Source organism: Nematolebias whitei, chromosome 21 (genome assembly GCF_014905685.2).
Source record: "Nematolebias whitei isolate Nwh7 chromosome 21, NemWhi1, whole genome shotgun sequence".
NCBI classification, from domain to species: domain Eukaryota; kingdom Metazoa; phylum Chordata; class Actinopteri; order Cyprinodontiformes; family Rivulidae; genus Nematolebias; species Nematolebias whitei.
Genome location: NC_056518.1, coordinates 31946030 through 31958847, shown reverse-complemented (window position 1 = coordinate 31958847; position 12818 = coordinate 31946030). Strand labels below are relative to the sequence as shown.

The window sequence follows — 12818 nt, the reverse complement described above, 5'->3', positions numbered from 1 at the left end:
ACAGGTCTCCAGTCCATCACAGGGACACCCTGGACAGGTCTCCAGTCAAATTAGAGTTGTCCATTGTATTTTTTTTATATCCTTGTGTTTTCTGGTGTCACAGATCCTCAGTCAGCAGCTGGATGTCTGAGTTCTCCTTCGTGTCTTTGACTGAAGAATATTTGAGGAGCTTCTCCATGATCTATCTGTTAACCAAACTGCACACATGAGAACCATGTTCTCACCTGTACCAGTACATCTGGGTATAAATGACATCATTGTTATGGCTGCCCACCATCTCCACTGATTCAACCCGAAGACTTCGTCTGCCTGCAGGATCACATCTGGACAAACACTCGATGATTCTTTAATTTAGTCAAATGTGACAAAGAGCTCCATAACATGTGACAAGCAGTAAGTACGCTGATGTCCTCCTTCGCTGAGGAACTTCAATAGTGACTGTAGTTTTTGTGATGAGTGTTTCTCTGGGCACCAGTGACCCCCGGGACCCAAAAAGGAAGAAGCGGGTAAAATACGATGGATGGATGGAACTGAACAGTGAAAGTAAGTAAACCTGAATGTTTTTGATGCAAGATATTCAAGCAGGTAGGAGTTACACTGTGTTGGCGAATAGAGATCGTTTTATTGTTGTTGGTTTGTTTTTTACAACCATGCTCAGTGGGGGAGCCAGGGGGTGGCCAGTGGTGGCCTTGGCACCCAGAGATAATTCTTCTGCCACACTATGACTTGTTGAATTTATGCAATTTTTTAAAAACTAGAAAGCATATTTTCCTCATAAGAGTGGTGTGGCCAGATTACACGCATAAACGCACAGGTATGCCGTATATACGGTGGCAGCCATCTTGGATTTTGATGTGGCAACCCAATTTTTTAAGTACTCGTTACGTCTAGATGCAGCCACACACCAAAATGTGAGTCAGTACCTCACTTATTTTCAAGTTATCATGTGCACAACATGCATGGATGGATGGATGATATATGGACAGATGGATGGATGGTGGTTATTTCCAATTCCACCTCTTCGCTTCATGATGGGAGACTTGAAGGCACATGAGGAGCACCAGGAGGTGCAGACCTGTCTGGAGTTTAGTGTGAGCAAATTAAACAGGTGGGACTGATGAGGGGAAGTGATGCAGCTGGTGGAGCTGGGAGCAGGTGGAGGTGTCGCCCTGACCTTTGTTTTTACCCTAAACTCTGCACACTTTGCCGTCATATGTATTAACACAAACAGTGAAGTGCTCAAAGTTTAAAGTATCATTCTGTTGATCTTTCTGAATATTTGTGGGTAACGGGGGTTTTGCTGCTCATTAGAAACCCTTCAACAGATCAGAGCGAGAGGCAGATGAAGGAGTGACTCCTGCAGGTGTGCGGGTGTTTGAACCCTGAAACAAACATGGCAGCACGTGAAGATGAGGTTTTTGTTCTGAGCGTCGCTCGTTTTGTGGCACTGTGGTAGCGAGCAGCACAGAAATAAACAGCGCTGCTCTTCAAGCTGAGTCTGTGAACGGTTAAAGTGCATTTCTGATATTTTTCTGCACCCCCTTCCATCGTCACGTCCACACCTGCCTCTGGATGAGCACTTCTATAGTAAACATATCCCAGGAGGAGCATCTGGTTCTCCTCCTGCTTGTACCAGAGGATCTGGTCGTAGTTTGGGATGCTGTGTGAACAGGAGATCGTGGCGGTTCCATCGGGCGAGCTGAAGATGTTAGCTGGACTCTGAAAGACTTGGTCACTGACAGAAGAACCTAAGTGATGAAACACAATCAACAGAAAGAAACATGAAAACATTTATCGGTCTGTTTGGATAGCAAACTTTAGAATTAGGTCTTATTTTTCTGGTTTTACCTGAACGCAGAAAGTTTAAAAAAAGGCTCAGGAACAGAACGATCATCCTGCTGTCCTCAGTTCTGTTAAAGATCTTCTCCGTGCATCAGAAGGGGAAATGATTGTTTGAACTCCTTCAGTAAGAAACCATCATTTTGTGGGCGGAGCTTCAGTTTGTGTGCTTCCAGTTCCAGCAAGAGGTTTTTGAGTTGAGGAGCTGTGATCTGCTGCACTGTGGTAGAGCAGCACAGAAGTAAACTGCACTGCTGCTCAGCTCCTGGACTGTTAACGTGCAGCTCTTGTCTTTGGTTGCACTTCCAATAATCTTCACCTTCTCTCCGGGTTCTGGATACGCATGCATCACATTCATGTAACCCAGGAGGTGCAGCTGCTTGCCGGACTGTTTGTACCACAGGATCCTGTCAAAGTTATCAATGCTGTGTGAACAGGTGATGGTGGCGGAGTCTCCGGGGCTGACGAACATCTCAGCTGGACTCTGGTAGACCTTCTCACTGAGAGAAGAGCCTTGAATGAAATCACAACAAGAGAGGTTCGTTAAATGCAACGTGGCAAAGCTGTAGAAAAGATCTGAAGCATCCCTAGTGCAATGTGTAAAGAAGAAACAAAGATTACCTGAAACTTTAATGAGATTGAACAAAATGCAGAAGATGATCATGATAAAATGTTTGTCCGGTTGTGTTTTAGTGTTTAGTCTTTCTCTGAGGAAACCCTCCCATGAGGAAAATAAGCCCACCCATTAAAGGTGGGTTTTAACAGACACCTTCCTATGCTTCGTTAAAACTAAACACCACAGAGTGTGACAGTTTACTGCCATCTAATGACAGTAAGGCTGAGAAGCTCAGTTATCCAGAAGAGACTTGGAGTAGAGCAGCTGCTCCTCCACATCCAATCAATCAATCAATAAAACTTTATTTTCCATCACATTTCATGAGATGGACATTTTATCTTTGACATCTGGCTCATACATACAAAACACAAGTTAAAAATACCACAAACCTTTCAAATGTTTGCTAAACTCAATTAAACCAATTCTAAAAAACATTAAAACATCTCAGCAGACAACGGTTCATGTGATGCTGTGTTTAAACAGAACCCTGTTCAGGACACTCGCAGCAGAGGGAACTAATGACTTTTTGTACCCATGTTTCTTTACCAGAGGAACCAGCAGTCTTCTGCCAGATGGTACTAACCTGAATAATGGTTGCAGGGGATGAGTTGGGTCATTTTAAACCTGGACAGACTTTTTTCTAGCGCCTGACTGTGCAGGTCTGTAGGTTGCATTTGTTGAGTTATTTGGGACACTTGTTCCTGCCTCAGGCTACGAGGTTCCCATACCATGAGACAGTATTAAAGGAAACCACACTTTCAACCAGTGACCTGTACACCAATTGCAAAGTGTTTCTCCTAGCATTAAAGCTCCTTACTTTATATAGAAGGTGAAGACGCTGTCTGTTTTTTTTTTGTTTTGTTTTTTGTAAATACAGTCAGTGTTGGGTTCAAAGGTCAACTTGTTGTCACTTACTGTTCCGAGGTATTTAAATTCAGTCACCTGCTTCCTGCCATTTTATAACAGAAGATCTGAATTATTTTGGCCGTTGTTTTGGACGGATGGTCCCTTGTTGCATGTGTTAAAGTCACTTTCTTGGAGTCCCACAGAGGGCTGGCTTGAAGCACGTCAAGGAGGTGCTATTTATAAGACAGATCTGGTTGGCAGGCCTCGGACTGATGAAGTCTTTCGGATGAAAGATGAAACGTTTCTTCCAAAAAGAAACTGTCCAGATGACATGATTGTTAGCAGAATTTTGGGCAAAGTCAAGGATGTTTGTCACTAACTAAAAAGTGAACTGCCCATGAACCATGTGTTTGAGGTTGCAGAGGGAGCTGAATGAGGAGCTGCTTTGGTACTGCATGTGCAGCTGCACTCCAAGGTCTCCTCCCAGTCTGGAGGAGGAGCTAATAAGAGTATAATATAAAAACAATCCTGGCACACTGTCTGGTGCAGATCTTCATGACGGGGGCTTCAAAGAGCCTGAACACTGCCCTCGCAAGAAGACTGGGTTAAAAAAAAATCTTCCTGTCTTTGTGTGTGGCTCAGTTCTTGTAAGTAGATGATGTCAGGATATTTTTATCCAATGATTTAACCCTTTATTTGTGATTTATCTACCTGGATGATTGATCTGTCAAACCATTGTTATTTTCAAGAAGTAACGTTACGTTAACTGTAACGAGTACCACTGAACCTGAAGAAGTCCTGGATCTTCCATGGTTGTTAGAAAGAGGAGCGACCGGTGCTGTGGGGAGGTTTTTGTTCAGAGGAGCTGTGGCGTGCAGCACTGTGGTACTTTGCAGCACAGAAGTAAAGTGCACTGCTGCTCACGCTCAGCTCTCTAAGGGTTAACGAGCAGTTCCTGCCCTCATCTGCACTCCCCTCCATCAGCACGTTCACTCCAGGTTCTGGATTACTGTTGTCCAAATACATGTATCCCAGGAGGGTCAGCTCTCCGTGCTCTGATCTCTTATACCAGAGGATCTGGTTGTAGCTCTGAATGCTGTGGGAGCATGTCATCTTGGCCGCTCCTCCTGGACTGGCTTGAATGAAGGATGGAGTCTGGACGACCTGGTCACTGAGAGAGGAGCCTGGAGAAAAACAACCAACGTTCAAATGAACCCAAAGAAATGTCAGGAAAATACAGTCTTATTGTCAAATGATGTTTGATGAAAACTGCTGAGGAAGCTGAAACCAACAGCTGATGTTTGACGAAAGCAGGAAAATAAAAGAAAAACAGCTGAAATGTGCAGAAACGGGTTTGAAGGACGTGAAGAGCTCCATTCATTTTCAATGAGAACGTTTCTTTACAGGTCTGTCTTGTAAATGAGTCTCTGAGGCTCAGTGGAAACTAACCTGTATAAATAAAGGTTGAATGACTGACAAAGTTAAATACTTCAAAAAGTAAAAAATTGCTCCAACACCAGAAGTCCGATCATGAAAGTTTTGAAAGAGCCGAACGTTTTGATCCATGAATCGTTGCGATAGAACAAAAATTGCAGAACAAGTTACCAGCTGAAAACTGGACCTCGGTGAGAATGATTCAGAATTATTGTCTATAAATATAATCTGCAGCCTTCATTTACTAAAGTTGATTTAAATATTGTAGTTAAATCTCCAGCTGAGCCTTCATTTACTAATTAAAGTTGATTTAAATCATGTATTACCTGAAACCAGCACCGTGTTAAACACAATTAATAACAGAGCAGCTCTCATGCTCACGGGCTCATTTCTGACCATGTTTCTCTTCATATCAGTGAAATACGGCTGGAAGGTCCTGAGACCAGAGCCTCTGAGTCAACTCTGAGGTGGGAGGTGTCACTGCAGACTCAAAGCTCTCTGGAAGATCTCGTCTCTCCTCATCAAACGACGTAAAGCAGGTGTGGAGGAAGAAATGACGAAGAGGAAGCAGGTTTTTGTAGAGAGGAGCAGAGATCTGCAGCACTGTGATAACGAGCAGCACAGAAGTAAACTGCACTGCTGCTCACACCCTCCACCGTTAAAGTGCAGCTCTTGTCTTTGTTCGCACTCCCCTCCATTTTCACGTTCAGGCCTCTCTCTGGGAACGCTGCGTCTCCGAACATGTAGCCCAGGAGCTGCATGGGATGCTGATCCGACTGTTTGTACCACAGGATCTGATCGTAGCTCTGAATACTGTGAGAACAGCTGATTTTGGCTGTTTCTCCAGAGCGTTTCAGGGTTTCTGCTGGAGTCTGGACAACTTGTTCACTCAGAGAGGAACCTGTGAAAATACAAGAGAAAGTGCTCAGTTAACACGTTAAACACATGAAGGCTGCGTCTTCATCAGTGTGAGGAACAACTGGAAGAAAATGTTCTCGTTCCTGTTTAGATCTGTTGTGAAAATCTGACAGAACTGTTCAGGGGTTCACCTGAAACGAGTACGATGTGTGAGAACATGCAGCAGAGAACCAACGACATCATTTTGTCTCAACGTGTTTCTGCTCATGCTTTCAAAGCTGCACGGAAACAAACCGGAGGTGGGAGGTTCCCCCCCCCCCCCCCTCGGCTGCTTGGTTCTGACTGTTAATGGGTCAGCCTGTACACAGCTGGGCCAGAATAAGACCCACAAGGCCAAACCAAGGAAATCAGGGACAATTTATATATTTTTATTATTATTACTGTTTATTTGGAAGGTCGCCCGTTCGACCCCCGGGCTCGATAACATCAAAATGTTGATGACGGTGAGGCACCCACACCTGTCGCCACCTTCATTGCTCCACTCTGGGCCCTTGAGCAAGGCTGTTAACTAGTGATGTGCATATTGATTTTGAAATATTGATACCACCGATACCAGAACTTTATGCTCAAGAATCAATTCTCAAATTAAATGATCAATATTTTTGATTCTTCAGTCATTTCATGTAATGTAGGACATTAACAGGAATATGGTGGAAAGAAACTAAACTATTGTGATCGATTTAATCATTTATTTTAATAGTTTTATGATTTTCTTTTTTGTGTGTTTGAAACAGAATTGTCAGTTTGTATACTTGTGTCCTGTTTTCTGTGTAAGCTCAGCTATACTACATCAACATACTCCAGAGTTTAAAATAAATAAATTACTTGTCTTGTATTCTTTATGAATGATCTGAAATCAACTGCTTTTTTTAATTTACCAGACACATAAGGTGCATTTGCACAAAAGAGCGGTATTGGATCGATATTGCCAAAACAAGCCTGAATTTTACTCAGTATCGGAATCTCAAATTAAATTGTGGTTTTGAACACCACTACCCTTAACCCCCACCATCTGCTCCCCCGGGCGCCCTAGATGGCAGCTCTCTGCTCCACACAGAGGGCTGTGGTAGCTCGGTGGTTTGTGGTTACGTCAGTAAGGACACCCGGTTAGTTAGCCGTGGAGACTCCTGAAGAAGGGAGAAGCCAAAAGAACTTTATGTAACAGGAAAAGATATCTGTTGCAAGGAGTCCTGGGCCTGAAGGCAACCTAACATGTACATGACTGTGACTGAGGGAGGAAACCAGAGGACCCACGTGAGCATGAGGAGAACATGTAAACTCCACACAGACCCAGGTCCAAACCGGAGATTAAACCCACGAGCAACAGGCCTAACCACTAAGCTATTGTGCTGCCCATCCATTATCTTCCACTTGTTCTGGAGTCAGGTCTCGGGGACAGCAACTAGATCAGGGAGATCCAGATATCTTTCCACAGCCACCTCTTCCGGTTCTTCTGGGAGGACTCCAAGGTGTTCCTGTCCTGGGTCTTCCCCGGGGTCTCCTCCCAGTTGGACATATACCTGAAGCACATCCCCACTCACCACTGGGTATCCTTACCAGATGCCCGGGCCTCCTGAACTGGCTCCTGGAGCAGTGGTTGTACTTAGTCTCTTCCTGATAACTGAACTTCTCACCCCGTCTCTAAAGGAGAATCCAGCTACCTTGCAGAGGAAACTCATTTAGACCACCTGTATCCACAATCTCATTCTTTTGGTCACTACCCAGAGTTCATGAGTTCAGGTGGGGATTGGAACGTAGATCGACTGGTAGACAAAGAGCTTCGTCTTGCAGCTCACCTTTCTCTTCACCTCAAAAGACCAGAACAGAGTCTGCAGTGGAAGCCACACAGATCCATCTGTCAGTCTCACTGTGAACAAAACCACAAGCAACTTGAACTCCTCTACTCTAAGAGAAGGGACAAGAAGATCCATTGTGGAAGGATGAGCCCCTCTAAGCATGTTCCATCAGCAGATTGAGGAAGTGGCTGATATCAACTGGTGGCTAGAGAGGGCTGGACTGAACTACAACGGCATGGAAGCATTCAATCTTTAAAGATGCATCGAATGTTCGCTTCATGTTATGTTTGCACATAATGTGATGTTGTGTATCATAGACACAGGTTCTATTTTGTTAGCCGTATTTATTTAACTTCATCTTCTTGAAATACTGTTATCTTTTGTTTTAATCTTTTCTCGGAGGCGACACTAAAACCATCACTGCTGGATGTTGTGAAGTTCAAGACAATTTGTTGAGAAACACTGCTCCCTAAGGGATGAAACAAAAACAGCATCCGACTCCTGAGACTTCTTCTCAGGTTTTTATTGTTGCTCCTGTTTTAGTGTCTGCAGCAGAGGAGGCAGCCCACATTGTTTTCAGGACAGCCAGAGGTTGAAGGACGACGTGCAGCCAAACCTGTCATGGCTGGTCATGTTGGAGAGGAGACCAGAGAAAACTACAGAGTCCAACATTGTTTGAGCAGACACACACAGAAGCAACATTAACTTTGGTGTCATTATCTAAAAAAGTTAAATCTGGTCCTCTGGACATTCCAAAAAAACAAAACAAAGCAAATCAACAAAAAATGTAGAAACGTTTCATCTCTCATCCAAGAGACTTCCTCAGTCTGAGGTGCTGTTTTCAGCTCAGTCTCTTAAATAGCACCTTCTCAGAGTGGATCAACCAGTTTTGCTGCTGACAACCAAAACCAGCTGATCACATGCTCAAGAAGGACCATCAGCCTAACAATGGCTCATTAGCACACTGATGGCTGTTTACTACTCACAGAGGGCTGAGTGATACTAGCAATCACAGCATTGTAAGAGGGGGACAATTGAACCCGGAGGCCTCCACCCCTGTTTAATGATGGACGATTTCTTTTCACAAAGATGGCCTCCTTTACTCCTCTCTCAAACCATCGTTCCTCTCTGTCCAGGATGTGAACATCTTCATCCCTGAAAGAGTGACCGCTGGCCTGGAGATGAGTGTAGACCGCAGAGTCCTGGCCTGATGATGTTGATCTTCTGTGCTGGGCCATCCTTTTGGCCAGTGGCTGTTTAGTTTCCCCGATGTAAGACTGATCACCCTCCTGACACTGAACAGCATACACAACATTACTCTGTTTGTGCCGGGGGACTGGATCTTTGGGATGAACCAGTCTTTAATGTATTTTGGGGTTTAAAAGCCACTGGGACGTTATGTTTAGAAAATAAACGTCTCAGTTTCTTTGATACTCCCTCAACATATGGAATGACCACTTGTCTGGGTTCCTCCTTTTCACCTGATGGCTGACTGGAGACCTGTTTGGGTTTCTTCTCTGCTTTCAGGAAGGCCCAGTTAGGATATCCACATTGCTCTAGAGCCTGTCTTGTGAGGGATTTCTCCTTCTGCCTGGCTCCAGAGCTAGTGGGGATGCTGTCTGCTCTGTGGTACAGAGTCCTGATGACTCCTAACTTGTGCTCCAAAGGGTGATGGGAGTCAAACTGCAAATACTGGTCTGTGTGGGTGGGTTTGCGGTAAACCTCGGTTTGCAAATGTCCTCTATCAGAGACTGAGACCTCACAGTCCAAGAAAGCCAACCTGCCATTTGGTGTCATTACCGCAGACATGAGTAACACTCCTTTTGCTCCTAGCTTTAGCCGTAGTCAGCAGTTTCAGGTAGGATTTGATGTCACCCACTCTGATCCCTGAAATGCATTTGACTATGGTCACTGGAGTGACTGGTGCCACGTTTCGGACAGTGGAGCTGCCAGTTACAGCTGCTCCCTGCAGGTGTGTCGCTGAGTCACATCTGTTTGAACAGACCGGTGGTGAACCCGGAGCTTAGTCTTAGCTGCTCCAGGTCTGCTGGAGGACCGCTAACAGGATCTACTGTGGATGTCTGCGTGCCACAGGTGGACGTGGCTAGTTAATGGCTTTTCAACAGTGCAGAGCTGAACTTCTAGCTTAGATGGCCTCACCGCCAAAGCTACTGTTAGACCACATTTATTACACAGATCTTCATCCCTAAAGAGAAATGTATTTATTGTGTGAATGTTTATGAAGCATTCACTCTATTGTCATCCATTTTTATTCCGTATGTATTTTGGCATCTTTCTTGTTCCACAATTTTTGCGCCATTTCAGCGAATCATAAATCAAAAGGTTCAGCTCTTTCAGGACATTCTGATAATCCTGGACAATACTTTTGATGTTGGTGCAACTTTAGCTTTTTGAAATATTTAGCCTTTTCTGCCATTTTTCCTGAATTGAGCTAATTTCACATCCTTCAAATCTTTAGCTCTGTTTACAACCTTTTACTGCTCCTTTTACATTTTGTTCTCGTTCAGCTTCTTTCAGCTTCCTTGTGCAAATTTAAACTTTTTTCAGCTACTTTCAGCTGTTTTGTGCACCTTTCAGATTCTTTCTGCTAACTGCAACATTTTTGTGCTTCTTCTAACTTCGTTCTGCTACATTCAGATGATCCTTTCAACTGATTTCTGCAAGTTTCAGCTTCATCTACTATTTAAGCTACCATATAGCTGTTTATGCTAATTTAAGCTTTTTCAGCTAATTTGATATTTTTTGCACTCATTTCAACATTTTTCAGCGTAATTTTTAAAAAAGTGCTCTGCACTTCCTTCTGGTAATTCAATCTTCTTTCTGCCTTTTTATAGCTACTTTAAGCTGTGTTTGGCTAATTTTAAACTTTTTTCAGAAAATTTCTATTTTTTTGTGTTCAATTCTGTTTATTTAATCCATCCATCCATCCATTATCTTTACCCGTTTATTCCATTTTGGGTCACGGGGGTCGCCAGTGCCCATGTCCAGCAATCACTGTGCGAGGGGCGGGGTACACCCATCGCAAGTCCATCACAGGGACACATAGAGACAAACGAGACAAACAACCATTCACTCTCTCACTCACACCTAGGGACAATTTAGAGTTACCAATCAGCCTAACATGCATGTTTTTGGTCTGTGGGAGGAAACCGGAGTATCCGGAGAAAACCCACGCATGCACGGAGAGAACATGCAAACTCCACCCAGAAAGGCCCCTGGACCGGGGTTTGAACCAAGGACCTGCTCGCTGAGAGGCAGCAGCTCTACCAGTTGTGCCACCGTGCTGCCCGTTTATTTAAACCAAATATAGCAAATGTGTTCTTTCTGCTTTCTTTTGCTAATTTAAGCTTGTTATACCTTTTCAGTTAATGTTAAAATTTTTAAGCTAATTTCAGCTGTTTTCTGGTCAATTTAAGTTTTTTTTTGTGGTAATTTCTGCTGTTAAGCCTAATTAACGTATTTCTGTTAATTTCAGCTTGTTATGCTCCTTAGCATTTTTCAGCTACTTTCAGCTTTTTATGCTATTTAAGCTAGTATTTAGCTGTTTTCATGCCAGTTTTAGCTGTTTCCGCTAATTCCAGTTTTAAAGCTCATTTCAGTTATTTCTGCTTCTTTCTCATAGGTTAAGCTTCTTTCTGCCTTTTTGGCTACTTTTAAATGTATTTTGCTAATTTTAAGCCTTTTTTTTCTGATTTCCTAATTTTTTATGCTAATTTCTGCTTATTTAAACCTAATTAAGCTGATATGTGTTCTTTCTGCTTTCTTCTGCTAATTTAGGGTTGTTCTTCCATTTCAGCATTGTTTAGCTAATTTCAGCTGTTTTTCAGCAAGTTATTCCGCAATAAGCATTTAAACTGCATTTTTGCAGGAAATTCAATTTCTCTAGTTTATTTTGACATCAACATTTTATTTACCTGTTAACCAAAAGCGACCCCCTGCGACCTGACTTCAGAATAAGTGGAAGATGATGGATGGATGGATGGATGGATGGATGGATGGATAGATGGATGGATAGATGGATGGATGGATGGATGGATGGATGGATGGATGGATGGATGGATGGATGGATGGATGGATGGATGGATGTTAACCAAAAGCACAGAGCTGCCAAATTTAAGAAGTTTGAACCGAAGTGCAATTTAAATGAAATGAAGAGGAGGAATCAACATCACGGACGATCACAGAAGCTTTCGTCTCTGAGGTTTCCACAGGAAGAGGAGGTTTTGATGTTGAACCTTTGTTCAATCGTTTCTGTTGCTCCGGCTGCAGCTGGGCTCGTGTTCCTCAGAGGGATCATCTGAGGGTTTTTGTCGTGCTCAGAAGGTGCCTGAGTCACCGTGTCTTTGAGCTACACAGAAGTAAACACCGCTGTCCTCTGCGTTGAGCTTCTCCAGCTGAAGCTCAGACTTCTTCGAGCCGTCTCCACTCACTCCAAAACGCTCTTTGAATTCATCTTCCAGGTTCTGGCTGGTGTAGAGCATGTACCCGATTAACTTCAGAGCAGAGTCTCCTGCTGGCCTCTGGTACCACGAGATCATGTTGTATGAGCTGACTGAGTGACTGCAGCTGATGGCTGCAGAACTCTGAGCACGCCATAAAACTGACGGTGGGTCTTGATGCACGACGTTGCTCAGAGAAAAAGCTGCGTGAAACAAAAGTTTAATGAAAAAACACAAACTTTTTATTTAAGCGAAGTGATGAATGACATCCCAAACCTACAGGAGAAGCAGAGAAGGAGAGAGATCCTGATCATCATGACTTTAACTTCCTCTTTGTCTCTGCAGGAACTGACATGCTGAACCATAGACGTGCATTAATTTACCGTTAAAACACACATGCACGTGCTGAACACGTGTTAGAGGATGAACTCAGAGGGGAGGAGACACAATCTGGCGTCATTTCAGCACAAAACATTCACGTGCTGAGTCTGACATAATGAAACCAAATAAAAATAAACATGTTTTTATTTTGTTTGCTTCTCATTTTAAGGCTCAAATTGTTCTTTAGAGAAACACCTCAAACTTTTAGTCTGTTGAATTATTCAAGAGTGAGGGGTGTTAAAGATGTTTTATATTAAACTGACAGAGGAACCTCCTGACATCAAGTTTCAAGGAAAAACCAACAATTTATAGGGAATTAAAGGTCACATTATTATGTGCAAGAATATCAAAGATTAAAAATAAATCCCAACTTTGTTTATGATAAAAAATAAAATCATAGTCAGCTGCAGGTCTGCTTCAATGGTTTCCTGTCAGCCGAATGAACTGGTCTCATGATTTAAATGTTGTTACAAAATGATTCACCTGAGCGGTGGCATAGTGGAGCAGTGGTTAGAGCTGTTGCTTCAC

At 43.3% G+C, this 12818-nt stretch overlaps 1 protein-coding gene across 1 annotated transcript in view; it reads right to left on the bottom strand.

Annotated features, from left to right (window-relative positions):
• Positions 1-12008, bottom strand: part of LOC119427246 (M1-specific T cell receptor beta chain) — a 27240-nt gene extending 15232 nt beyond the window's left edge. Inside the window, exons 1-3 of the mRNA XM_037694826.1 lie at positions 11807-12008; positions 5385-5636; positions 4191-4485 (exon numbers count right to left, since the gene is read on the bottom strand). Of these exons, the coding sequence (XP_037550754.1) occupies positions 4191-4485; positions 5385-5636; positions 11807-12008 (749 nt within the window). The remainder of the gene's footprint in view (positions 1-4190; positions 4486-5384; positions 5637-11806) is intronic.
• Positions 12009-12818: the final 810 nt, after the last annotated feature.